Source organism: Carya illinoinensis, chromosome 16, assembly GCF_018687715.1.
Source record: "Carya illinoinensis cultivar Pawnee chromosome 16, C.illinoinensisPawnee_v1, whole genome shotgun sequence".
Classification (NCBI taxonomy): domain Eukaryota; kingdom Viridiplantae; phylum Streptophyta; class Magnoliopsida; order Fagales; family Juglandaceae; genus Carya; species Carya illinoinensis.
In genome coordinates this window covers 10,374,147-10,401,710 of record NC_056767.1, presented here as the reverse complement: position 1 = coordinate 10,401,710, position 27,564 = coordinate 10,374,147, and the positions used below count along the sequence as shown (strand labels likewise).

The 27,564-nt window shown below is 33.4% G+C and overlaps 5 protein-coding genes across 7 annotated transcripts; 4 read left to right on the top strand and 1 right to left on the bottom strand.

Moving 5' to 3' along the window:
* Positions 1–783: 783 nt before the first annotated feature.
* On the bottom strand, positions 784–4,093 carry LOC122299582 (type IV inositol polyphosphate 5-phosphatase 11). Of its 3 annotated transcripts, none has more exons than XM_043109961.1 (8): positions 3,882–4,093; positions 3,551–3,737; positions 3,197–3,333; positions 2,384–2,460; positions 2,089–2,217; positions 1,671–1,858; positions 1,427–1,564; positions 784–1,068 (listed from the first exon to the last, which is right to left on the bottom strand). In XM_043109961.1, exons 1-8 carry the CDS (start codon positions 4,058–4,060, stop codon positions 904–906), a joined length of 1,200 nt encoding a protein of 399 aa, XP_042965895.1. In that variant the 5' UTR covers positions 4,061–4,093; the 3' UTR covers positions 784–903. The 3 variants fall into 3 exon arrangements, with proteins under 3 accessions (XP_042965895.1, XP_042965897.1, XP_042965896.1); XM_043109963.1 differs by having other exon boundaries at positions 3,852–4,092; XM_043109962.1 differs by having other exon boundaries at positions 3,887–4,092.
* A 4,430-nt stretch (positions 4,094–8,523) lies between these two features.
* On the top strand, positions 8,524–10,178 carry LOC122299870. The gene is made up of 3 exons (XM_043110346.1): positions 8,524–9,147; positions 9,419–9,582; positions 9,663–10,178. Exons 1-3 carry the CDS (start codon positions 9,027–9,029, stop codon positions 9,954–9,956), a joined length of 579 nt encoding a protein of 192 aa, XP_042966280.1. The 5' UTR covers positions 8,524–9,026; the 3' UTR covers positions 9,957–10,178.
* Positions 10,179–13,463: 3,285 nt separating this feature from the next.
* Positions 13,464–17,447, top strand: LOC122299368 (F-box/FBD/LRR-repeat protein At1g13570-like). The gene is made up of 4 exons (XM_043109606.1): positions 13,464–13,620; positions 15,250–16,095; positions 16,427–16,582; positions 16,796–17,447. The coding sequence occupies exons 2-4, from the start codon at positions 15,283–15,285 to the stop codon at positions 17,075–17,077; spliced, it is 1,251 nt and encodes a 416-aa protein (XP_042965540.1). The 5' UTR covers positions 13,464–13,620; positions 15,250–15,282; the 3' UTR covers positions 17,078–17,447.
* A 3,367-nt stretch (positions 17,448–20,814) lies between these two features.
* Positions 20,815–25,088, top strand: LOC122299367 (protein DETOXIFICATION 33). Its single transcript, XM_043109605.1, has 9 exons — positions 20,815–21,304; positions 22,406–22,601; positions 22,923–23,268; positions 23,359–23,445; positions 23,549–23,605; positions 23,854–24,092; positions 24,227–24,345; positions 24,547–24,633; positions 24,754–25,088. The coding sequence occupies exons 1-9, from the start codon at positions 21,047–21,049 to the stop codon at positions 24,811–24,813; spliced, it is 1,449 nt and encodes a 482-aa protein (XP_042965539.1). The 5' UTR covers positions 20,815–21,046; the 3' UTR covers positions 24,814–25,088.
* A 151-nt stretch (positions 25,089–25,239) lies between these two features.
* Positions 25,240–26,279, top strand: LOC122299369 (dirigent protein 6). Its single transcript, XM_043109607.1, has one exon. It carries the CDS (start codon positions 25,550–25,552, stop codon positions 26,108–26,110), a length of 561 nt encoding a protein of 186 aa, XP_042965541.1. The 5' UTR covers positions 25,240–25,549; the 3' UTR covers positions 26,111–26,279.
* Positions 26,280–27,564: the final 1,285 nt, after the last annotated feature.

The window sequence follows — 27,564 nt, the reverse complement described above, 5'->3', positions numbered from 1 at the left end:
CCCATTTCAGTTGGAGGGAGGAGGAGGAGGAGAGAGAGAGAGAGAGAGAGAGAGAGAGAGAGAGAGAGAGAGAGAGAGAGAGAGAGAGTTGCCAGTGGGACTCACCATCGGTGGGGTTGAACTCGTCGGCATGAGGGGGCGCTGTCGGTGGTCAAGGTGAGACTGGGTGGTCGGCAGTGGCTGGGCTAGAGAGGAGAAGAGGGATGGTGGAGAGGGAGAAATGAGAGGGGCTGAAGGAAAAGGAAGAGGAGAGAGAGAGAGAGAGAGAGAGAGAGAGAGAGAGAGAGAGCTAGGAGCTTGGGTATTTAATTCAGACCATTCGTCTTGGGATCCTCAAAACAGTCTAACGGTGAATTTAAATAATAATTTGAAAATACGTAAACATTTATTTAATTTAAAACACTGAGAAGAATTAATATAAAATATTATTTTATGAACTAAAATTCATAAAATAATATTCATTGATTAAAATAATGAAATCTTATTAATCACTTGAAGAAAATAAAACCATTTAAGTTAATTTAGAGTTTTCAACATAATTTAAATCTCATAATATTTTTAAATGACTAAAATCATTTAAATTAAATAAATTTTCACAATTATAATATTTTTTGAGCTATTCAAAAATATTATAATTGTGTTATTTAAAAATAATTTTAGTTCGATAACACTGAAAATATTACATATAAATATTTTCAAAACATTTAAAATATTCATAAACTTTAAAATACCAAGCTTGCTTTAAAAATCCGCTTGGTATTTTTTGAAATACACCATCAAGACTCGGTACAAAGAATGTGGCTCGTAACTATAAAAGAAAGGAACATGTTGTTACAGTGTCCATTAATTTACATCAGTTTGTAAGAATAATAACAAAAAATATGGGCTCAGTGAACAGTCAGGCTACTGTTTATTGTTAATAAGTTTTAAACAGATGTGAGCTTTAACTGGTTTATGATCAGAGCTGGTTATTTCATCCATTGACTCGTAAGAATGTAAGTTTGCATTGATTTTCTCCATGTCTTCTATCTTGAACAATATTCGATCGGTCCATGATGGCACTCTTACCTGCAAATTATAATTAAGAAGATTTACTTCATAAAGAGTAATGTTACATATAATCATAAAATATATAAATGTCGTGCAATCGTTTTGAAAAAGAGTAGAGTTGACTATTAAAAAATTAGTTTTTTTTTTCATTTAAGTCTCTATATGTATTTACTATTTTCAAAGAGATTACATAACGTTTACGCATTTTACGACTGTAAATATTATTTCTCAACTTGTAAATAATAAAACTCAAAAAAGTATATGTACGTTCTAATCATAGAATTCCCTAAACATAGTAAGAGTTACCCATTTTGTAAAAGAAACTGGCATCATCGTTAATTCAAATTAAGAACACAAGAAAGACGATTATATATACCTTGTAACTAGTGTCGTACTTGCTACTTCCAACATTATATTTATAGGTAGGTTTGAATGTCAATGTCCCTTCGCAGTAGCCATTGAAAATATGTCCTCTTTCAGCCTCTTGTAAGAGTTGGTCTTTGCTTATGAGCATCTGCGCGCATATAATTATATATATAATTCAAACATTAATATTAATTTAGACAGTAAATTAATAATTAGATTAATATACATACATATAAAATATTGACACAACATACTCTGTGAAGGTCTTGGTGTATTAAATTTCTTGCTGGATGTGTGTCGATGCCTTGTAACCTGTAATTGAGATCTCCTAACCAGACAGTGATGTGAGCAGGTCTGTCATAAGGCTTCCAGTTCTTGGAGAATAGTGAGTGTGACATGTGCCTGCACTGCGAGTTTCTCTCTTCTACCCTATGTGCATGAGCTGCATGCATATATACATATATATATATATATATTATGTAAGAGTAAAATCATAAATACAACTCTTTTTACAACTCTTTATACAACCATATTTTAAATAAAGGAAGAGCTAGCTAGCTCTGAGTATCTCTCCCGGCCCGGACCCCCTTAATGCCTCTAAAGATATTGATCAATAAATTAATAAGTAGCTAATAATTTGGTCATCGGAATTTTGGAAATTAAGCTGCTTACCGGAAAGATGGCATGAAATGAACACCATTCGGATGCCTTTGTAGTTGATGCGAATTGCCACAGCACCTTTCTTTCTACCAATTAATCCTCCAAAACCCCCAATAGAATGATTATCTACCTGAAGTAATTCTACAAAATTAAACAGTATTTCAAATTATTTAAGATCTAATTATAAAAATCAAAGTGATAGTCCTTAACAAAATGAAAAAGATCAAAACAAAAGAATGATCTCAAGATCAATTAATGAGATCAGAATCAGAAACTAGACTTGGTTAAACGTCATTAGTTATAGTACCTTTGCTGAATAAATCTGACTTCTTTGGTCCAAAGACATACAGCTGCAGAGATTGCATAATTGATTTTCCTAACAGACTTCAATCATCACAAAATAAAAATCAATGACCAGTTTTTCGATCCTCCCGGCCGGGATTAATAAAAGAACTTGCAGTCTTAAAAGAAAAAGGAAAAAAAAAGAAGTATATGACAAGGAAAGATAGAAAAAGCTAAAGTACTTGGTCCTAACTTTACTTCATGAAGATCGAATTTCACCTTACATGATCCATGTGGCATAATTTAATTTGTATGATTAAAATCTTAAAATTTATCTTTCAAATCAAATTATACCTCGCAGATAATACTGTGTGGTATTAATATAGCTATGCATGCAGTACCTTTGGATGATGATTGTTCTATACTTGAGGATGGATGCATATATATAAAGATAATTCAAACGTTATATATAATGTTTATCTATATATATATATATATATAAATAGGTTTGTCATTATCATTAATGTGTGGGCATAAAACAATAACTTCTTAAATCTTCCAGGCATGCATTTGAATTTTGAAGTTTCAATATGGAATTTTATGACCATAGCATCGGTCCTTATAGCGAATTAAGTGATCTGCACCATGCAGCTGGATGCCGAATTATTCAACTATACGATTTTTCTTTTTCTTTTTTGACATGGACTATACACGAATCACGATTAAATTTCTTCTCATCTCAAGAGATATATATATATATATATATACATAGACAGACAGTGACATGAATAAAGGAGATATATAGAAGAAAGAAAAGGCAGGCAGCCTCTGATCTCACATGTGAGTTTCCACAAGAGCAGCCTGCAATGGCTGTAAAATGTTGTTCCGTGGAACCTCCTGCAACCCTATAACCAGAAGATCGAATTTTCGTGATCTGCTCCCTACTATTTCTGCAAGATCTTCGTAACACATGACCTAATTCATAAAAAATAAACCTTTCGTTCACAAGATAAAAGATCACAAGGAAACATGCATATCAAGATTATATAGAGAGAACGACGTTGCATGCATATTGAGGCCAGAAAGTTTTGCAACGTTCCTTCTGCATGGAGTTATATATATATATGTATGTATGTATGTATGTATGTATGTATGTATGTATGTATGTATGTATGTATGTAGTATGTATTACCTGCCCATTCATGTTCCATGTAACGATGCAAATGCAGAGATCCGAACTGCTCGAGAAATCGCATAGATTATCCGCCCCAACTGTCTTTATTCCTTCATGATCTTGATTTGCTGTGCTGTTGGGGTACATATAAACCATTGGCTTTCTGGGCGAGTACTCTGCTCTTCTTCTTCTTCTTCCTCCTCCTCTGCAGAACCTCAGAAACTCAAATCCCATTTCACAACTTATAACAATCTTATAACACTTTAAATGAGAATATATGTAATATATATATATATATATATATAAGGCGAAAAATTACAAGGAATGATATTAAGAAGAAAGAACCAACCGCACCCCAGTAGAAATACAGTTCAGATTTCCCATTGATCTTATCTCTTCTGGATGTAGTTCTTGACAGGATTGCGGGCGCTGTTTCCCAAATATTTTGAAAGTCCAGAATAGAGGTGATCGAAGAAAAGAAAGCCAAAATATGTTGCAGAGAGACAGAGAGAGAGATTTTGAAGCCATTGACTCGGACCTGGATATAGGATAGAGGTATTGGAAAATGTGGGCTTTTGGCGGTGAGGAAGTTGGATAAAAGTCAAGACAGATCTAAAGTATATACGAATATATCTCTTATTTGATTACTTCTTTCTCCACATGGTTAGTTGGGATTCATTGACAATTTGATCGAAGAAGATATATGTATCAAAGTTGAAAAGGACCATGATCGATCCCCCAGCCATGCAGGTTTCTAATATTTTTTAATAGTTCCAAGCCAATAATGATATGCATGCATCATGCATGCACGTCATGGTGATATGATCATGATGAGAAGTTCGAAATTTACATTTTTTTTTTAATATATATTGGAAAGGAAGTTTTTGGTATCAATATTTATAGTACGAATTTTCCTTTTTAATATGATTATTCTTCTTCTTAAATTTTATTATTTTTAATTACACTTTGATGTAACGCATTTTAGATATAGATTTCATTAAATGGTCAATATATAAATTAGTCACTTAAAATATGTCACGTTTTAAAAAATAAAATGTAATTAAATTCAACAACATGTACTAGAAAGAGTAGCATATGTATATATATATATATATATAACGTAGATTTCAAAAAGTTATTTGAAAGTTAAAAATCAGGATTGTTAAATCAGTTTTTAGGCTGAGTAATGGTATACACCATACTCTTATCTCACTTCCATCTCATTATATAAGATGCGACACATTTATCATCATTTGATGATAAAGAATCATCCAATAAAAAATAGAAAATGCTCTAGCTGTAAAGGGATTACACAAAATTAATCTCACAAACTGACATGATTTAATGTGATTCTATAGATTATAAAGTTACTTTTATTCTAAAGTAAATCTAACAAATCAGATGAACTCATATCATTTTGTATGATTATTTTTGTGTAATTCTTTTGTAGATATAGTGGTACTCATAAAAAATTATCCAATTGTGATAAATGTGTTGATCATATATAGTGAGATAAAAGTAAAACGATAGTGCGGTGTATAGAATTTACATTTAGGTAGTGTTTGATTGTTAAGCCATGTTGAACCAAACTCAACTTATATCAAATCAATCATTGATGAGACTTATTATTTTTTCAAACTTACTATTTTTTCAATTTCTCATAAAAAAAACTAAACTCATCTCAATAGAACTCATAAAATATTACTATTCATAACTAAATTCAATTCATCTTAATATCTAAATGTAACCAAGTTTTTATGCCAATCAAAATTATAAATTTACTTTTATAAAATCTCTTTATAATTATCATTTCTGTTAATTAAAATCAAATATCTTTGCCAAATAAAATAAGGTTTTTGACTTTTATGCGTTGACTTTAGTGCAAATTTACTAAATTGTCTGCGACCCAAAGGAAGAGCCCGCCAAATGCAGGTGGAAACCTCTCGCAAGCTTTGCGAGCCCATATGTTAAAACTTAAATTATAAGCTCAACTCCTAAAATGGTTTTTTAAATTAAACGCCTTTTTCAAAATCTTCTCTCTTAAGCTTTCACTGTGGACGTTATCAAATTAGACCTTTAGGTTTCACAAATGCTTATCTGCCGACAAACTTTGTCATTTTGATATTTCCTTCATGTCATAGCCAATAGATATTTTACACGTGTCAATTTAAAACAGCTAGCATCATGTAAAAAATAATTAAAAATATATAAATAATAAAAAAGAAAGGAAGAAAAACATCCTAAGCCATAAAAGATGATAAGGAAGAATCTTAGACTTTTTTTATTACATAAATAATTTCATTTTATCTTATTTAATCGCTATTATTTTTAAAATTTTTTACATAAAATATAATAAAAAAATATTTTTTTTATTTAGATTTTATATTTATCTATTTTTTAAAAGAAATATACGAAACTTATACATCTCTCGAGAGACATGCACAGCACAAATAAATTTATAAATCCAAAATTATTTAGAGAAAAGTGGTAATTTTACGAAAATCATTGCGCAGTGGTTCTCACGCACTGCTTACATCTGCATGTAGTCCTCACACGTCATCTCTTCTAGTAGCTCTTCTATAATCTATCATTTTTTACATCTACCTTACTCTTTTCTTTTTTTGTTTCTTTATTGTTAATTAAAATTTAAAAAAATGTTAGTTTTTCGGACGTTTTTCTATAGAGATTAGATCTTCTCTTTCTATAAAGATTAGATCCTCTCTTTCTATAAAAGTGAGATTGAATTTCTATTTAGACAAAAAGTATTGTATTTTGAATGTTTATTTATAAAGAATATCAATAATAATAAAAACTAAGACCAATCATAAAAGGAAATAATATAATAGTAAAATTTTAAATGTATTATTTTAATTTATAATGTTATGATAGGAGGACATTCCTTATATTCAACAATAAATATTATTTTTTTCTGATAAATGAATAGTGATAATTTTCATTTTAAAAAATTATATTTAGAATTACAACGAAGGAATGACGGAGGGAAATCTTTCCCAGCCCCGAAAAACCTATAAGAGGCGTTTCGACCAATGCACTGGTGCCCCAATCATGTCTCTATGTGATTTTCTTTATTATTATTATTATTATTATTAATATTATATTATTATTATTATTATGAGGTTGAACCGATAATTATTTTATAATTTATTTTACAACTATACAACGATTCAAATTATACACCTTTTTCAAAATCTTCTCTCTTAAGTATGAAAAAGTCTACTTGCAACCGCTCGCGTAACCCTCGCGTAACCCCCGTGTCCTACGTGGCAAATAAATGAAAACGGCGTCGTTTTCATTTTGAAAGAAAAACAACCCCCAAGCCCAACCCCGTACTCAATTTGAATTCATTCATTTCAGTTTCCCTTTTCGTTTCACTTTCTCCCTCTCCCGAAGACCCTCCTCACCGCGACCCTCCATTTCCATCGTCGTCCAGATCCTGCCTTCCATCCAAACCGAGACCTATTGTTCTATCGTTTTGTTTGTTCTTTGATCGGTATGTTTGTTCTCTGTCTTCATCCTCTCCGAAGACCCAACAACTGGTTCACTTTTCATTTCACTTTCTCCCTCTCCCGAAGACCCTCCTCACCGCGACCCTCCACTTCCACCGTCGTCCAGATCCTGCCTTCCATCCAAACCGAGACCTATTGTTCATTCGGTTTGTTTGTTCTTTGATCGGTATGTCTGTTCTCTGTCTTCATCCTCTCCGAAGACCCAACAACAGGTAAACTTGCAACCGGTCGTACTGAATATCGACGAAACACAGATCCCCGGCGACCTCCACCAGATCTGGAATGTGAAGACCACATAGCACCAAAACCCTAACCCTAACCCTAACCCTAACCTTAAACCTAACCCTAACCCTAACCCTAACCCTAACCCTAACCCTAAATCAGGTTATTTTTCCCCCTTTTAATGTGTTTTGGTGTACCGATTTCTGATTGGGCTTTTTTGTTATATATTTATGCTCTGATAAATAGGCTGATTGTCTAATTTTTTTTTGAAATCATGTTATTTTTCCCCCTTTTAATGTGTTTTGGTGTATCGATTTCTGATTGGGCTTTTTTGTGATATATTTATGACAATGATAAATAGGCTGATTGTTTATTTATTTTTTGATATGTATGTGAGCTCTGATTAAGAAGCTGATTGTTTATATTTGTATTGGTAAGTTCTTGAGCTCTGATTAAGTCCATGATTGTTTATTTTATTTTGTTATGTATTTAGAATCTGATAAAGAAGCTGGTTGTTTATATTTTTAAGTGGTAATAATTGGGTACTTATTAAGTCCATGATTCTTTATTTTATTTTGTTATGTATTTAAGCTCTGATTAAGTCCATGATTGTTTATTTTATTTTGTTATGTATTTAGAATCTGATAAAGAAGCTGGTTGTTTATATTTTGGATCTGGTAATAATTGGGTACTTATTAAGTCCATGATTCTTTATTTTATTTTGTTATGTATTTAAGCTCTGATTAAGTCCATGATTGTTTATTTTATTTTGTTATGTATTTAGAATCTGATAAAGAAGCTGGTTGTTTATATTTTTAAGTGGTAATAATTGGGTACTTATTAAGTCCATGATTCTTTATTTTATTTTGTTATGTATTTAGAATCTGATATCATTAGCTGGTTGTTTATATTTTTATTGTTATGCTTTTGAGCTCTGATTAAGTCCATGATTCTTTATTTTATTTTGTTATGTATTTAGAATTTGATATCATTAGCTGGTTGTTTATATTTTTATTGTTATGCTTTTGAGCATAACATTAAGTCCATGATTCTTTATTTTATTTTGTTATGTATTTAGAATTTGATATCATTAGCTGGTTGTTTATATTTTTATTGTTATGCTTTTGAGCATAACATTAAGTCCATGATTCTTTATTTTATTTTGTTATGTATTTAGAATCTGATATCATTAAGTCCATGATTGTTTGTTTTTTTTTTTTTTTTTTTCTGTTATGTATTTGAGATCTGATTAAGAAGCTCTGATTACCATTATGATTCTTTATATTTTTCTTCCTATATTAGTTTGAGCTCTGATTAAGAACCTAACATATCGTTTATATTTTTCTTCCTATATTTTTGAGCTTTGATACTCTGGTGTACATTGTGAATCATCATAAAGAAAAATTACAGTCCAAATCAGAGGTGAAAATCACTCTGAATCCCCCTATTTGACCTGATGTTTTTTGTTTTCTGAATTTCTATTTGATGAGCCGTAAAGTCTGAGGTATGTGTATTGGCTGATTGTTTTACACTCGTTTGTTTCTTTAATGTACATTGGTGCAATTGGATTGAGGATGACTACCATTGGTGCAATTGGACCTTGGAGCAAGGGGAATATCAACTAACTCCTTCTAATGTTGGTAAAAAAGTTATACGTCAAGGCGTTATTTCTTTGTAAAGTATTTAGATGTGTCGCACACAGATCAATTATTATGATTATTGACTAATTACGTTAAGTGGAACTCATGTTTTTCAAAGTTGATTGGATAATTGGGTACTTAATTGTTCTAATAATCATTGCAGGTTTATACATATTAGTGCAAGGAACATATTCTCATTTGCACACCTTGCTGTCATCTTCCCCAAGTATATTATTTACCATATTCTTTACCATTTCAATATTAATTCTTCTCTTTTTTGGTTTATAAGTAAAGCTTTAATGGTATGCCACTTGTGATGTTGTGATCTTCCTATATGTGAAACATAATTCTCGTTTACTTTGTTGGGACTGCTACATTTAGCTGTTACTGAATTGTTGGAATTGATATGATTTTCTTCACACATTGGATATTATGGACTGAATTTCTTGGTACTGCCTCTCTTCTATTTGAGCTGATGTTATTTTGGTTCATGGTAGAAATGTCATCATCATCATCATCAACATCAATGTCTTCCTCTTTTGCTAAACATACCTCAAGTCAAGCTCTGTGCTTCTGTGAGGTCAAACCCACATTGAAGTACTCAACTACGGCAAAAAATCCTGGACGAGCCTTCTTAGGGTGTCCAAACTATAACACAGAGGTAATGGATAGCTCATTCTTGTACGTACATTAAGGTTTTCTTATCTGCATTCATTAATATTCTTGGCCTTGTATGCTCAGGGATTACCATTCTGCAAGTATTTCAAATGGGCAGATAGTAATCAAGTAATTGAGCTCCAAATCCGAGAAAGAATTGATGAGCTGCTACGGAAGGAGAGAGATCTCGAGAAGATAGTCGAGCTGCTAGAAAAGAGGGAAATTGACCTTCGCAAGATAGTGGATCAGCTCGAGACGGAGTTGGTGCGTCATGCACAACGTTCTCAAAGGAAGTGTTTAGTGTCACGGTTCTTGGGGATGTATTGGGCTGCTGCATTAGTACTCTGTTTTCTTTTTGGATGTTGGCTTCTGTTTTGAGCCTTCCTGTTAACTTTAAGTATTTTGAGTGAATGGGATTACCCGTTGTTGGCTTATGCAATATTTTGGAAGTCAGAATGTTTGTAGGCTTTTGTACTCTAGACTTGGAATTGGGATTAGAGTAACCCACATTGTAATTACACATTGAAGTTGTTTGGTGAAGTTGGAACTCATGTTTGTAATTGGTCTTGTAATGTTAAGATCCCTTCTCAGCTCTGTAAATATTCTCTAATTGGTAGCTGGGCACATAAGAACTTCTCTAGATTTTATAACAGGACTAGTAGAACATGTATTTTTCATGCAAGTTTGTTCTCTAGCCTGTCCTGTGAATCCACCTGCCAAATGATGCTATAAGTGCAACAAAAACAAACTTACCCAAATTCAAAACTCTTCCCGTATCCATGTTGTTCTCTTCTGCCATTAAACCAATCATGCTCTCGACCTGCATGCAACTTATTGCCAGCGCACAGACCCAGGATTAAAGTAGTCGAATTACCTCCAATTGAACGTAGTTCATCAATTGGACTACGATTTATGTTTACACAACAATAACTCTTATTTGAACACAGCTGGGCAGCGCCCAGACATCATTCCATACAAGCTTGAATATGGAAACCATCTTCCTCATTAAACTTCTAATGTCATTACAAGACCAATTAAATATCATTCCAATAGCATTAAATCTGCCCAAAATACCATGACACGCATAAATCTGGAATCTTTACACTTTCTTTACAATTTATCAACATAACCACCAAAATCTGAAAATTCTATGCCATAATAAATTGCAGTATACATCCATCCAAAGTCCTATACATACCCATAAAATCTATAAATAGATACATATTAAAAAAGTCATCAACTTCCCTTCTCCCACTTTTACGTGACTTCTGAAATAGCTCTACCTCAAAACTGCTCCCATCAATGTCATCCATTTGTGTCTTCTTAGATGTTCCTGCACTGCCAGACTCGGTTTCTTGTTCATCTGGAATATCAAAATTAACTTCTTCGACTCTAGAAGATGTACATGGCGAATCAGTCTCCTCCCCAACTACATATCTATTATCCTCTGTACCCTGAAATCTGCTTGTAGCGGAGCTTGTATTGATGTCCGACAACTGCCCTTCCATGCCATGTTGAATTGGATAACTAGCATTCTGGCAAAAAGGAAAAACAAACACAATTAAACTCTTGACACAAACCAACTTAGTAAAATATAACAGAAAACATGACACCACCACCTGTAGGTTGCTTGGATATTGGTTGGCATCGAGAAAGGCCGGTGACCACGCAGACATTAGTCCATAGTAACCGTGAATTGGTATGTTTGGAGAAGTTGATGGTATGTCCTAAAATGAAATACTTTCAAATAGTTGATGTATTTTGAAAATAAAAGTCAACTAATATCTACTCTACCATGGATTGATATATTAAATGAAATTACATACCGCGGATTCGGGATTTGAGCTAGAGGGTCTTAGCGTGCTAGGATGTTCTTTTCCTTTTTCCATGCTGAGGGGAAGATAATGCAGCTTCTCAATAGCAATGGATTGTATAACATAACATCCAACCACATTAAAATCTACAAACTAGTATGTCAGACATTTTGGACCACCAATCACCAATCCATTAGCACCAACTTCTAGGGGTATAGAATTTGGTTATTTACCACAAAAAAATAAAAGACATGCTCGATACTTGGGATTCAATCCCAACCTAGGTATAAGTTTAATTAAACCCCATAAATGGGAACAAACTGTCAGAATACTAAATTGCCTATATTTCTTTCCTAAGGATCGAAAATATTCGGTTGGATGATCATAAAAGCATTGAAGAAATGAGTGATACCGTGGGGTCGTGATTTTCAATTAAGATCCATGTGCATTTTCATTTTATTACTTATCACCAACTGTATAACTCACAACATAAAAGATATCGATAGCATACTCATCAGAAGACCCAAAATCAGAAACAATTTAAACAAACACATTACATAAGTCTCAAAGAGTAAAACTGACATCACAAACAACTGGACAAAGCAGTAAACATAAATAGCATAATGCCTACGGATACGGAAAGAAAACAATAACTACTATTTTACCTCAATTCAGGTTACTAGAAATATTTTAAAAACAAGTCTTTTATTCTATTTTCAAAACTATAAATTCAGGTTACTATATTTTCAATGGGACAAAAAAAGTAGACTGATATAAAAGAAATTGAGCAAAAGAAAAAACAAACACTTACATTGGAATTTGAGTTCTGAAGGGTGAATGTTTATAAGATCCCCAGAAACTATGTACTTGAATCCAAAAAGGAACTATATTTACTTATCCCAGACAGAATCTTGAGACTAAAAAGATTTTGTAAGAACGAGATATGGAGGTAAATAACAACGAGAGAGAGAGTTTCAGAGCTCGGTCGGAGAGAGAGAGTTTCAGCTCAGCTCGGTCGGAGATAGAGAGTTTCAGAGCTCGGTCGGAGATCCAGGGAGTTTCCGAACGCCTAAATGCACCGCATACACAGACGGAATCGGAGAGAGACACGGTTTCAGAGCTCGGTCGAAGAGAGAGAGTTTCAGCTCGGTCGAAGAGAGAGAGTTTCAGCTCGGTCAGCTCCGAGCTCGGTCGAAGAGAGAGCTCGGTCGGAGAGAGAAGGAGTTTCAGAACTTTGTGGTTCTGGGTCTGCACTTTCCCTCCCATTTTCCCGCATATTTCAATCGGCCTCTTTTTTTTTTTTTAAATGACGTGGCAGTGCCACGTCAGACGGTTCCACGCCGGTTACACAACGGCGGTTACAAATAGAAGAACTGCTTAAGTATTGACCTTTATCAATTTACACATTAGGTTTCACAAATGAATCGGCTTATCTAACGGCAAACGTTGTCATTTGATATTTCCTTAATGTCTTGGCCAATAGATATTTTACACGTGTGGGTTTTATTAAACACAAACGTCCCTAAGCCATAAAATAAAATAAGGAAGAGTAAAGTATATTTAAGGTAGGTAAGTCTAAAAAGATAGATTATATTATTAAGAGATAATTTAAAAAGATAGATTATATGATTAAGAGATCATTTTTATATAGATTTTATATTTATTCAATATATCTAAAAAGGATGTATGAGATTTACATATCATAAAATTTATATAAGTTAATGTTGTGACGGAATGGTTATATGACAAATTTATTCTTTGGTAAGTTGATGTAATAACAATTTAGGACTAATATAATAAATTAATAAAATAGAAAAAAATAATGTAAAAATTTTAATATTTAACTAAAATTATATTTAAAAGATAAATATTTTAACTATAAAGAAATTTCTTTAAAATAAATATATAAATTAATATAGTTTAATGTGATATGTTAGATTATAAAATTATTTTTATTATAAATTAGATCTAATATATTATATAAAATTATATTAATTTATAAATTTATTTAAATGATATTTTTTTTATTAAAAAAAATTAACAAAAAGCTAAAAGGGAAAATTAACAAAAATAAGATTCCCGTTCTGTCTGTCTATTCTTCCATGGTGCATTCGTAGCCGCGAAGGAATGTAGTAGGTCTGGTCAATTTGAGTCTTCTGTTTCTCTTTGTCGATTTCACTTCTTTGAGTTCGAAGATTGAACTGGAACCCATTTCCTCGCTTTTACAGGTACGAGAAAAAAGTTGATCTTTTCTTCTATTCCAGTTCCCTAGAGTTCACTAATTAGAATATTTCGGGATTTTTTTTTTTTTTTTTTTTTTTCACACTGGGTTTCTCTAACTCAAGATGAACACAAGAATTCAGCTTCGGATTGTAAGAAAATCGTGGGTTTACTTTTTCTTCTTGGAGATTTTGAAACAGATAATGGTTGTTGGAAATTGGGTTTTATCTCAAGTTCATGAGATAAGCTAATTCCAATGCTGGTGCATAGCCTTAGAAGTAACGATTAGAGCTTGAATTATCTTTCGAAGCTGGATGATCGAAAACTTCAGTTTTTGTACTGTGAGAGAATAGTGTGGTTTGCTTGCATACTAAGCCATCCACCCCAAGTTATGGGTTTTAATCACTAGAAGACGTAGAAAGATTCAGCAGATCCGGTTTCCTGTTGCCTTCAATTAAAATGTTGTGAAGATCCTTAAAACATTGTTGTGCATTCCCTCATGTCATCTTGAATGGCTTATCAACAATTTCATTCTCCGAAAGCAATGAATTGGTGGTAGGAGGTTCACTCATTTCGTGTGGAAAGGCAATTCATGCTTTCATCCTTTGATTGAAACCGATGTTTATCTTTCTTTGCAACAGATGGTGATTGTATTGAAAACAATATGTGTGATACCCCATATGATAAGGATAGGGGTAGATGGTGTATGGGATCCCACATTGTTTGGGAGGAGAAGTTCTTTCTCTTTATAATGTTCCAATGAGACTCCAATTGTATCATTGGTTAGTTCTTTAAAAGAGTAGATAAACCTTTCAAGTGCTTTGATGACTTCATGAGCAATCATTGTCTTTTTAGACCATTCTACCCGACTTATACCATTTATGTTCTTCCAATTAGATATGGTGCCGCTAGCTTGTGGTATTGCAGCTTTTGACTCCAGGATTTCAAATGTTTTCTTTGGGCACTCAGGGTTTTAATCTTTTGATTTTTTTACAAGTATATTAAAGACTTTGACTGTACAGTTTTTTCTTATCTAGTTATGGAAAACCTAGTGGTGTTCCTTTGGGTCTCAACTGCCAGTTTACACTTTCCATTACCAACACTATTATTTGCAGTTCAAATTCTTTCTCCTCCTAAGATATGGCTTTTGCTTTAACCAATAAAGAGCAGCAACAAAAAACTTTAATACCAGCACTGGCATGGACTGTTTTGTTCTAATTACACCATCCTGGATATGCTCGTTTTCTTCAACAAGTTCCCCAAGCCACACCACGATACCTGGATCAAACTCTTGTTGAATTAGAACTCTGTCTGGACTATGACAGTCATGTTCAAGAGTCGCTTCAGAAAGAGTGCTCTATTTTTAATGAAGAAAATGTAATGTGATAGGTTACAGGTTTTTGTATTATATTATTTCCTGGGCTTTGTGATGGAACTTAATTTGTTTAGTTGAAATTATTTAATTTGGTTAAAGAAATTGTGGTAACCATATTTCACTTCAAATGACTTGCTTCCCTAATCATTGTAAAGGCTCTCTCTCTCTCTCTCTCTCTCTCTGAAATGTTACTATCTAAATGACCAGGTACCCCTAGTCTTTGTATCTAATTTCTGGAATCCTTTTTCCTCAAATATTTCAGAAACAAAGAGAAGCATCAATGTGCCAGTGCTAAATGGAGATGGACCTAGATAAGATCAGCAACTTACCAGGGCATGTTATAGATCAAATTTTGTCACAGTTGTCAATTAAGGAGGCAGTAAAGACAAGTATTTTGTCAAGCAAGTGGAGGTTCAAATGGGCTACACTTCCACATCTCGTGTTTGATAATCAGTGTTTCCCAGTTTCTTCTCAAGATCAAACTATTGTCAAAAATAAACTTGTGAGCATTGTTGATCATGTTCTCTTACTTCATAATGGACCAATATACAAATTCAAGCTATCGCATCGAGATCTTCTGGGAATTACCGACATTGATCGGTGGATTCTTCATCTATCTAGGTGCTCTATCAAAGAGTTTGTTCTTGAAATTTGGAAAGGGCAGCGCTACAAGATGCCTTCTTCTTTATTTTTATGCCAGAATCTGGTTCACTTAGAGTTATTTAATTGTTTCCTAAAACCTCCGTTGACATTTAAAGGCTTTGGGAGCTTGAAGAGCCTTGATCTACAGCATGTGACCTTGGCCCAAGATGTCTTTGAAAGGCTGATTTCTAGCTGCCCTCTGCTTGAAAGATTGACATTGATGAACTTCGATGGTTTTGCCCATCTCAACATTAATGCACCAAATCTCCAATATTTTGATATTGGAGGTGTTTTTGAGGATATTAGTTTTGAAAATACCTCCCATTTAGCTGTTGTTGCCATTGGATTATATGTAAATGTCGGCGATGACCAAAAGCAAGTTTATTCCAATTCTAGCAATTTGCTTAAATTTTTTGTTCATCTACCCCTTATCCGAAGGCTGGAGGTTCAGAGTTACTTTTTGAAGGTAATGATTATGATAGTGTAAGATAAATAAAGGGCCCTCACATGTGACGTGCCACATGAAAGTGCTTGAGTTCATTGGGCTTTACAAATTGCCAATGATTTGAAATGAAGTTTCCTCCTTCTACACTGAAGGGATTTTTCCAGATTTCAGTTATTGAACTCGTTTATGTGATTATTTGGTCATTTTACTTATTTTTTGGCATTCCCACCATCAACTTGTCTGCTTAAATCCCAAGGAACAGATTCACTTGTCATGGGAAGGTCCAAATGCTACTTTACTGCACATTTTTGAGGTTGATTTTTATATGTTCTCTATCTTCTTTTTTCTCCAGTATTTGGCTGTTGGAACTTTGCCGGGAAGGTTGCCTATCCCATGTGTCAATCTTAACTTTCTTTCCTTGCGCATAAACTTCAACGATGCAGAGGAGGTTTTAACAGCTCTGTGCCTGTTAAGAAGTTCACCTAATCTACAAGAACTAGAAATTTTGGTGAGTTTCTTTTATTGATTATTTACATTAGCTTTGTCGAAATCAACATAACAGCATGTGCATGCTGTCAAACACCTCGCCTTGCTGTTTCTATCGATCCTTGTGTTTGTTCTACTAAATTATAGACCAAATAGTAAATCCTTCATTTTGGAGATAGTTTTGGGAATTTTCCAAGATTTTAATTTTCTTTTTTATTCCATGTAACTTAAATAGGCTCGCCCAGAGGAGCTGGCTGCTGTGGCAAAATTCATCAACTTTCAGGAAGATGACCATTCGAGTTTTACATTCAACCAACTGCAACTAGTGAAGATATTTGGCATCTCTGGTACACAACGTGAATTGAATTTCATCAACTTAGTGCTATTGACTTCCCCTGTGCTCGAAAGAATGACCGTTAAGCCTGCCTCCATTGATGGAAGCTGGGAGTTGGTTAAAGAATTGCTGCGATTCAGGCGAGCCTCCACGATAGCAGAAGTCATTTATTTGGACCCATAACTCATCAGTGAGTTTGGCAACGGAAAGTATGTTTATTTGAAAAAGGAAAAGAGAAAAAAAAAAAAAAAATCTGGATTTCATGGCGGTCTGGAGAAGGTGCGGGAAGTGGAACCCTTATACTGGCATTTGTGGTGCTATGAAAGTGGAAGTGTTCTGTTATGACTTTCAATCTGTATTGGCAGAAATCATTGTGGTAAGAAGGAAGCTTTTGCATTTCTTTTCTGCATCATAGGTGCTTTAGTACAACTATTTTCGGACAAACAAGCTGTGGCCTGTTCATACAAAAAATATAGTCTGTTCGCGAAGATAGCATAAATTATTCTGATATGTATGACATTTTTTTAAAAGACATTTAAGAAGTTGGGTACTAGTGACCATGGGTGGCCTTCTTTCATCAACATTCAGCATAAAACGAGAACATAGTGTTGCATTTACATCAATCACTGAATAATGATGAGTTGGGATGATCTGAGTATCCAAACCACCGTTGAATGATTAAAGAGAGCATTTGCTGTCAAATCATGGCTTAAAACTTAAAACTTAGAACTTAGATTTTCACCCTCCTAATTTTTCACCCTCCTAATCTTCTCAATAACCTTTTACAGAAAATAACCAAAAATATAAAATAATCACATGGTAACAATATTTACCTACAATTATTTTCGTGTATTTTTTGTATATTTTATTAATGTGATTGATTGTATAAATTTTTTTAATATATAATTAATTATATCAATTAAATGTATAAAAAAAAGTACGTAAAAGTGACTATAAATAAAATTTTTGTACCAAGAACATTAAGAAAGTTTGTTGTCACCAAATCTGGTTGCCCCCATGGACCCCACCAATTCTGGATGTTTGTACAGCAAAAACATTTCTGAGGTAAATTTGAGCTAGACACTGAAGTAAATTTTACATTATTTAATTTATCTTTATAAATATATCAGATAATATTAAATGAGTAATAAATCATGTGTAAATTAAGTATCAATTTCTCATTTAAGGCCTTGTATAGATTTAAAAGCGTTTCATCTCATTTTATTATTTTAATTATTTTAAATTTTTATATAAAATATAATAAATAATTTAGTTTTTTTAAATCTTAAAATAATATTTTATTTAATTTTTATCTTCCATTTAAAACTCTCGCATTCATGTCCGAATTTAAATTACCTTAAAAGAAGTTTTAAAAGACGCAACTCCCATGAAGCTTTGGCACTGAGGGAAGTTTGTTGACAAGCATCATCAAAATTCTTTAAGATAAGGTTGACTATTTGTTGATTTTCTCTTTACTTTTTCTGAATGGCTCAAAACAATTAGGTGGTGGACATAATATATTGAGACTGTGGCCAACATAGAAGCACATTTTTTATAAAAAGAAAAGAAAAGAAGGAAAAGTAGAATATTTTACCTATATCTGACACAATGTATGCCCAAAAAACAAACTGAAAATGTGTCATTGCACAATAAAATAAGACAGCGTGTGTAGAAGAAATATATTATGAATTCATAGCATTTATTTTATGAAGGGTTTGCTTTGTAACTTAGTTTAAAATAAAATAAATGATATTTACAGTTATAAAGAAGCGCTACACATTCTTTTTGAATAAATAAGTAAATATGGATCCCCGTGAAAAAATAAAATTTTTAATGGTTAGAGTTCTTTTTTTTTAAATGAATGCATAGCGCTTGCACAACTCAAAACTGTATCTGATATTACTCTTAAAATAAGTTCAAAATTGATATATATTTATATATATATGCGATTTGACCAGAAAGGCAGAAAGGTGGTTTCCGACAGATTTTAGGTTCAAGATGATTATATATTTATGTTTGTGCAATTACTGTCCTGAATGAAGGTAACTTTCATCCAACTTTCTTCCAAGAAATCAAAAAGAAAATAATAAAAGCAGAGAATGTTAGATAGCATATGTAAATATATATATTTGTGTGTGTGGAAAGTAGCCATCCAAGTTGTGGTCCAATTCTTTGTACTTGCGGATTTTATTCAAATCAGCAAATTTTCTGAGTACAAATAATCATTGTGTTAAAAAGAAAGGGAAGTGCTGCATATTACCTCATTTGTAATAATGTGACGTATTACCTTCCTATATCAGTTTGTAAATATATATTTATGAAATTATTTTTTGTAAATGAAGTAATTTTATAATATAACATATTACATTAAATAAAGTCAAAATTGTGAATATATTTTTATGAAATTTTTTATAGATTATATTCTCTAAAAAAATTAAAAAAAAAAAAAAAAGGTGCTAAGTGAGATTTGGGTCCATGTACGTTTATTCAGGATCTAGATGCATGGCTTTGGGGTCGGATAGATAGGTATAACATTGTGGGCGTTTACGACATTCAGTTGAGAACAGCCATTCCCCTCAAAAGTTGGGTTTCAATGGTCATCAAAAGTTGCACTTTCTAACTATATATATATATATATAGTTAGTTAGTTTTATACTTTATCCATAGTATCTTAAGAATGAAAGAAAAATAAAGAGTTTGGCTTAAAAAGAGATTACGTGATATCATGTCGTATTTAGTACAGAAAAGATGAAATCAATTGAGATGAATATATTGATATATTTTATCAGCTAACATTTTAACAAGACACATCTAGTGATTTTTCATTGAATGTGTTGGGTTTAAGCCGAATACAAAAATAAGTGACGTGGCATAATTTTTTTCATTCAAATCTCAATATAGGATGTCAAGTGCCAAATTTTTATAACTTGGTGTAATGTATCAGTTTTGATAGTTAAAACTATCCAAACTATACTCTATGGGTGATATTTTAATCTCTGATTTAAGCTACGTTTAGATGCTGGGTGATATTAAATGATATGTAAATAATAATGAAAAAGTATTGAATAATAGTGAGAAAATGATTAGTAGTTTGTAAATAGTAATGAATAATAGTGAAGTAGTATATTTTACTTACCAAACACAATTGATTAATATCTTTTAGATTCCCAAATCCATGTGTCCAATATCTTTGGATTCATTGTGTCCAATATTGTCCTTATCAACTTCCCCTCTCAATTGATTAATATCTTTTAATTCCCAAATCCATTTGATGATTTCTTTAAAAAACAAAGAGAGAGAGATGAAAAAGTGCTCTTAAATTCAATAATATCAATTTTATCATATTAGCATTTGTCATTTTCAAATTCAAACATATATTATATATCTTGGAAGTGACTATATTTATCACATTGACCTTGAATGTTATGGCACGTGCCCAAATCAACTTGTTTTTGATCATGCATTAATGTTAATGCATCATTAATTAAAGAGTTATCCTAATTATTGTGTAATTTATTACAATTATAAAAATAGAGTAATACTATATATAGTCGTGGAGTGCGAAGAGTCATGCAGTCATTTTGAAAAAGAGCGGAGTCTATTATTAAAAAATTAATTTTTTTCATATGAATTTTATATTTATTTATTTTTTTTAAAATGATTGTATAACACACTTGTGACTATAATTAACATTTCTAATAAAAATAAATAAATTAGTGATTCCCTATTCCTAGGCTCCTAGCTAACACTTCTGGTGGTCTCCAATTTTGTTTAGGTAGAGATGGGAAGGCGGGATCTACAATTCCACCTGACACACTGGCTTTTTTATTTTTACCCATTGAAGGTTCACAGACGAGTGAACCGTCACAATTTCTTTTGCGGAGCCAAAACAGATACCATGCAACAACCTTTCAAACACGACCACATATGGCAGTTGATCCAAACCTAACCAAAGCTGCTTCGAAATTCCAGTTTGATGTGGAAGTACAGATCACCCTTAGCTAATTTCAAACCTCTCCTAATTTTCATCCTCACTTAAAAAATCTGTACAAATATAAGATGGAGATAGACTGATCAGCAGCATCAACCGTTTAGGCAGCAGTGTTGGTGGTGAAGAAGAAGTGGTTGTGTTTGAACAGAAGCAGAGTAACCATGGGCGCCGCAGACACTCCACTTCTGACAAATAATCATAGCAACTATGAGGAGGATAAGAAAGAAAGCCGTATTAAGGCGTTCGGGAGCGAGTCAAAGAAGCTATGGAAGCTCGCCGGTCCGGCCATCTTCACCTCCCTTTGTCAGTACTCACTCGGTGCTCTCACTCAGACATTCGCCGGTCTCGTCGGAGAAATCGAGCTCGCCGCCGTGTCTGTCGAAAACTCTGTCATCGCCGGGCTGGCCTTCGGTGTCATGGTACGCTACTGTTTTTACTCATGTTTGAAACTTTCTCCATCAAAACTCTGTTTTTCTTGTTTGAGTTTGTTTGCATGGTTGTTGCATGGTTGTTGCATGGTTGAATATGCATTTCTTAGCATTGCAGAAGTTGGTTTGTAAAAATAGTTCTAAAAACTTAAACTTTATAGCTTTTTAAGAGAAAAGGGTATGACTTCTTAAACATCCATGCTCCAAAATATTGGTATAAAAGAAAAAAGATGCCCACATTCCATTTTTGTGTGTATTTTTTTTTGCACATTAGCATTTACTGTTGGAGTCCAACTACAAGATTATGTGCAGGAAAGAGTATTAGTTCATCTTTACAGAATGCCTAAAACCAACTAAAGCACAAAAGCCTTGTAAAATCTGTGTCTTAAAGCCAGTTAAAAAACAAAAAGTCAAAGCGTTTAAAAGTGTAACAAAACTCTCATAGGTGTTTGTTTCATAAAGGTTGTTCAGTAGCCACAGTGTCACATAACCTGATAGATATCACGGTTGCCCACTTCAGAGATGTTGAAAAAGGAAAGCACTGCTCACTTTTTGTAGACTTGTATTTAGTATTATTTTTAATTAAAAAAATTATTTGTATAAACTCAATGTCTATAATTTCCATGCAAGCAGTTAAAAAATATAAGAATTTTATATGTAGTTATTTTTATGTACTCTTTAAACATTCTATTAATATGATTAGTTGTATAATTTTTTTTAATTAACTAATTATTTTGATCAATTATATCAGTTAAATATACAAAAAATATATAAAAATAACTGTATATAACAAAACTTATTTGAAGATTTTATCTTTTATGTTGGATATCATTTTTTTTAAGTGCTTGCACGCCTTTTTCAAATTTACCTCATTTAATAAACTTACCTTACAATATGTTTAACATTGTCTTTGTAGACTTTTTCCTTATAACGCAGATCCTATGTAAATATTAAGCATTTGTTATTTTTCTATGAATTAAACCATGGACAAAGAATTAAATTAGAAAATTATAAATCTATTTCTCAATACACAAAGCTTGGAAAATGACATATGAAAATCTGATGATGATGAAATTTTATGGTTGAAATCAGTTGGGAATGGGAAGTGCATTGGAGACGCTGTGTGGACAAGCATACGGTGCTGGGCATATAAGGATGTTGGGGATTTACATGCAGAGATCGTGGGTCATTTTGCTGACAACAGCTTGCGTTTTGGTTCCCATCTACGTTTGGTCTCCTCCCATCCTTGAAGTCATTGGGGAGACCACTGAGATATCTGAGGCTGCTGGTTAGTATTGTTCGGTTCTTTAGCTCTTCTCTGAATCATTTGAACTGCTTGCATTAATGGCAGAAAACTAGAATTGCTGTCATTAATGGAGTATGGAGTCATGGACATGATGTTAATATACTTGCTTTAACGAGCAATGATTTATCTCTACTCCTTAATTTTTCAATAACAGAGAAATGTTCTAAACATTTCATGCATTTTGCTTGATAATATTTGACCAATGCCAGAAATTAGTGAATTTTTATTTGTAGGTAAATGGGTTTTGCAGACTTTAAAAACAACAAGAATGAATGATCATGTGAATTGGGGTTTCTGCTGCAGGCAAATTTGCTTTGTGGATGCTTCCACAATTGTTCGCTTATGCGATGAATTTCCCAATCCAAAAGTTTCTACAAGCACAGAGGAAAGTCTTAGTCATGGCATGGATATCTGCAGTGGTATTGGTGATACATACATTTTTTAGTTGGTTGCTGATATTGAAGCTTGGGTGGGGCTTAACTGGAGCAGCAATCACTCTTAACACATCATGGTGGATTATTGTTATTGCTCAATTGATCTACATTTTCGTCACCAAGTCCGATGGTGCTTGGGCTGGATTCTCATGGCTAGCATTTGCAGACTTGTGGGGCTTTGTGAAGCTTTCCTTGGCTTCTGCTGTAATGTTGTGGTATGTTTCTCTCAAACCTTTTTTGCCTGATGAGCCAATTTATACATATATGTTAGGAGATGTTGAACCTGGACTGTAAATTGAATGCAGCTTGGAGTTTTGGTACTTGATGATACTGGTGGTGATAACAGGCCGTTTGGCGAACCCTCTGGTACCAGTTGACGCCATCTCTATTTGGTATGGTACTTCTTCATCACCCCTCCCTATTGCGTTTACATGCTCAAAACTTCATGCATGATGAAAACTTGGTTTCCTAAACCTCATTTTCATTATTTTGCAGCATGAACATAAACGGATGGGATGCCATGATTGCACTTGGGTTCAATGCTGCGATAAGGTGATGTGTTCCCTGCATGCTTTGGTCTTAATTTTTTAGATAAAATCATTTACTAGTCAATCAAGAAGATTTTCAACATGGAGAATCATTTATATCCCAATTTTTCTCTTTACAAGATGGTGTAAAATTTGGAATCTTAACAAGACCATTCGAAATCCAGTTGTATGATTCCATTTTTTCCTTTCCTATTTCCTTTTCGAGTAACACACAAAGAAAAGTGTATGAACTTACTATTGATTTTCCAACAGTGTGAGGGTATCAAATGAACTCGGAGCTGGCAATGCTCGGGCCGCAAAATTTTCAGTGCTGGTGGTTTCTGTCACATCTGTTTCCATAGGGGTTATTTGCATGGCTGTAGTATATGCAACAAGGGACTACTTCCCTTACCTTTTCACCACCAGTGAAGCTGTTGGTGAGGAAACTACCCACCTTGCTATCTTGCTCGGAATCACAGTACTTCTAAACAGCCTTCAACCAGTCTTATCAGGTAAGTAGAAGGAAACACATCTTGCAGGCAAACAACCAGGGTCACATATCATTTACCCAACCTCGTGTCATGGATTCGAAAATAAAGTTTCTGCAGTAACTAATTTATTTTCCCTACTGGTGGTGGTGGTTAAGGTGTTGCTGTTGGAGCCGGATGGCAAGCCATTGTAGCTTACATCAACATCGGATGCTACTACATTGTTGGATTGCCTGCTGGCATAGTCCTGGGATTCACATTTGGTTTTGGAGCGGAGGTGAGTTACTAGAACCATTTGGCTTTTCTTTATTCAACTTTTTTTCTCTGAATCTGTGTTTCAAAGGCTGAGATTTTACAATGCAGCAAGACAAGTACTACACCCATTTGAGAAATGATTTACCGAGTTTTAAAGCAAGTTAATCTCACTTGTTCTTGAACCTTTTTCCCCTTGCCTTATTTCCACTTCTTCCAATTGCAGGGTATTTGGTCAGGGATGATTGGGGGTATTGTTCTGCAAACCATAATCTTGGTAGTGATCACTTCAATAACTAACTGGACAAAAGAAGTAAGTTAATATCTATATATACTCTTCTGCATTCTCTATAACTTTAGAATCCTAAAATTATTCATTGTTTGTAACCGAACCGAAACGAATAATTGTCACCCTATCAATACAAATTTGCAGGCTGAAGAAGCAGAGAGCCGTGTGAAGAGATGGGGAGGAGGGTCAGCTGGAGAGCATTGACCTGAGCTTGGTAGAGTGACATAGATATTGAGACCACAGACAGCTTCACACATGATTGTGCTAAGCATTATTTTCTTCGGTCAATGCTATGCAAAGTCTGAGGAGGAGTGAAAGAATACCATGTCACCTGATCCAGCTAAATACTTTTCACTGCACTATACTTAGATGTGCTTCTTGTTCATGCAATTTTGTTGAGCTTGGTAATAGATTGCAGATTGCAGAATCTCAATCTTGGGTGTATGGATGTCATTTTAATGAAGTTGTTATTCACTCTATCATTCCGCTACTTTAAGTATTGTTATCAATCTTTTACAGGGAAGTTATGTTTCGTCCTCCTTTGGATTGAATCAAGATTTTTTGCCAATTCGCCTAAAGTATAATTATATTTGGTTTTAGGTTCCGGGTTGGTAATATCCAAAACTAACCATTTGGTCCGATCTCAACTCAACCTGGCGTAGCTTGATGTGATACATAAAGTTGGTGCAAATAGAATGCCAAACACTCCTACCCTTCCCCGGATCAGGAGCAGAACATAAGTGACATAAGCCTCTCAGCTAAAATCTGCCACTAACTCCACTCATTTGTAGATTTTAATAATGAAAAAGTGGAGGATTGGGTTACCAAACACACAATAAAGAGTAGTAGTTTCACTTCATCCATTGATGTAACGAACTGTATAAGAAACAAATCCAACTCAAAGATTCTAGCCAACATTTTCCATGCCGCTCGGTGCAAGATGCTACCTAGAGTTGTATTCTGCACTGCAGTGTCTTTGGCTATATTGGTAGTCGTTCTCTTGGCTCTGCTCTCGCCTGGTCCCCATAGAAAGCCATCAAAGAACCACCACCACACACGGCCGCCTTGGCTGGCCCTGTCCTTATACATCCAACAACCGCAGATAGCAGGCTTTAGCACACTTCCCCAGGCAAGATCAGCTGCTGAAGCGCTTGTCTTTCATCGCACGCTCACAGAGGGACCTACAAACACTTCTCGGGTTGTGGGTAAAGCTCAGGGTTTCATAGTTCCTGTCGAAGGGTTTGCACACTCGGCATTCAACATCATTTATCTGACCTTTGACACATCCGAGCATTCGGGTAGCCTTAGTGTCGAGGCCAAGCATGTTGCTCATAATGACATGCAACTCCTCACTGTGGTGGGCGGCACAGGGTCTTTTGCTTTTGCTCGTGGGCTTGCTGCTTTTACCCAGACCGATCGCCATTCATCTGTTGTGGATGCATCCTACCGCGTTAAACTTCAACTTCAATTTCCAAATCGATCCCAGACCGTACCGGGATGATCATGCAGAGTTCATCACTGTTTTCTCTTCTTTGAAAAATTACATTTGGAAGCTGAAAAATTACATTTATTTTTTACGCTCAGCACACCTTTGAATTGGGTATATAATGATGATTAAAATATTGGTGTTTTAATATTTTTGCAACTATAATGAATCTTGGTTGAACACATTGGAGGTGGGGAGACATATACATGGATTTGGAGGAGAGCACAACTCAAGGTAATATGAAGGCAGCAAATCATTCTCTGCTTGAACATGGATATATGTTACTGTCTCAGCTTACTTAATCACTTTATATAATACCTTATATCTACATTATAATAAAAATAATTTTATAATCTAATATATCATATTAAATTACGTCAATTTATAAATTTATTTTTATAATATTTTTTAATATTTGTAGCGCCATATCTTTGAGATTTCATTCTTGGAGGTGAAAGTCCAAAATGTAAGAATTTAAGAGGAAGATTGAGTCCTGGTTTTACCAGAACATAGTATGTATAATTACGACAATATGATTTATGGTTTTGCAAGTTGTCGATAATCGACAATAGTAAAGTCGCACAATATTTATGAATTTCAGAGTTGGGACTCTGCTTATCCTTTGAACCTTGTTTTTACACGTAAATCATCTACTGCCCACGCAAAGGATTTGAAGGTCGGAAAATGATGGATACTCTCATTTGTGTAAAATAATTTATAAAATTAACATTACTTTTCACATAAATATATTCATTTTAAAACATGCTTATATGATAGAAAAATTTTATTTGTAGCCCTTAAGTGTAACTGCATGTACAAGTCTTTTATTAAATGAGAAAAAATATTATTTTATGAAGAATATTTTTATAATTATAAAAAAATTTTAAGGATAAAATTACATAAATCTATATTGTAATCCTCGTTTAGAGACTATATTTAGCATTGCTCTTGTAAATAATGGTGATAAAAAGGATTGTACACATATGGTTACTTTTTGATGTAACAATTGATCAGCCATGTCTCCCATTTCTAATGTAAAGAATAAGTGCGAAAATTGGGATGATTTTTATTTTTATGTTCTTTATTTTTATATTTTTTAATATATTTAATTTAAATAAAAAATAAAAAATACACAAATACACTAAAACTCACTTCATTAATTATTAAATAATTTTTTTTTTAAAAAAATTAATTAATTAGCAGTCAATTGGAACAATAACATTGAGGCGGGACTGTAGATTTATTCATTCTATAATACTTGAAGTGTTAAAAGCATGGTAAAGCTAGAGGCTCTCTGGAATAATAATAATAATTTATGCACCTTTGATTATTTTAAAGTTCTGCTGCTTATAAGGTTTGATTTGGATAATTAGAGTGAACATTGATTTTATTTTATCTAATTTTATTTAATCTCATTTTATCTTATTTCATTTCAATATTCAAATACTCTAAATATAAATGTTTTTTAA

What these genes read in the sequence shown, in the direction of transcription:
- LOC122299582 (XM_043109961.1), bottom strand. Translation starts at nt 4,060, where the DNA reads ATGGCTTCAAAATCTCTCTCTCTGTCTCTCTGCAACATATTTTGGCTT. An exon ending in GCTCTTGTGGAAACTCACAT is followed by an intron (nt 2,461 to 3,196) that starts GTGAGATCAGAG and finishes TGATGATTGAAG; the next exon opens with TCTGTTAGGAAAATCAATTA. An exon ending in CATTTCATGCCATCTTTCCG is followed by an intron (nt 1,859 to 2,088) that starts GTAAGCAGCTTA and finishes ATATGCATGCAG; the next exon opens with CTCATGCACATAGGGTAGAA.
- LOC122299367 (XM_043109605.1), top strand. Translation starts at nt 21,047, where the DNA reads ATGGGCGCCGCAGACACTCCACTTCTGACAAATAATCATAGCAACTAT. An exon ending in GCTTCTGCTGTAATGTTGTG is followed by an intron (nt 23,269 to 23,358) that starts GTATGTTTCTCT and finishes AATTGAATGCAG; the next exon opens with CTTGGAGTTTTGGTACTTGA. An exon ending in GGGTTCAATGCTGCGATAAG is followed by an intron (nt 23,606 to 23,853) that starts GTGATGTGTTCC and finishes ATTTTCCAACAG; the next exon opens with TGTGAGGGTATCAAATGAAC.
- LOC122299870 (XM_043110346.1), top strand. Translation starts at nt 9,027, where the DNA reads ATGTTTTTCAAAGTTGATTGGATAATTGGGTACTTAATTGTTCTAATA. An exon ending in CTTGCTGTCATCTTCCCCAA is followed by an intron (nt 9,148 to 9,418) that starts GTATATTATTTA and finishes GGTTCATGGTAG; the next exon opens with AAATGTCATCATCATCATCA. An exon ending in GTCCAAACTATAACACAGAG is followed by an intron (nt 9,583 to 9,662) that starts GTAATGGATAGC and finishes TTGTATGCTCAG; the next exon opens with GGATTACCATTCTGCAAGTA.
- LOC122299369 (XM_043109607.1), top strand. Translation starts at nt 25,550, where the DNA reads ATGCTACCTAGAGTTGTATTCTGCACTGCAGTGTCTTTGGCTATATTG.
- LOC122299368 (XM_043109606.1), top strand. Translation starts at nt 15,283, where the DNA reads ATGGAGATGGACCTAGATAAGATCAGCAACTTACCAGGGCATGTTATA. An exon ending in TTCAGAGTTACTTTTTGAAG is followed by an intron (nt 16,096 to 16,426) that starts GTAATGATTATG and finishes TTTTTTCTCCAG; the next exon opens with TATTTGGCTGTTGGAACTTT. An exon ending in TACAAGAACTAGAAATTTTG is followed by an intron (nt 16,583 to 16,795) that starts GTGAGTTTCTTT and finishes TAACTTAAATAG; the next exon opens with GCTCGCCCAGAGGAGCTGGC.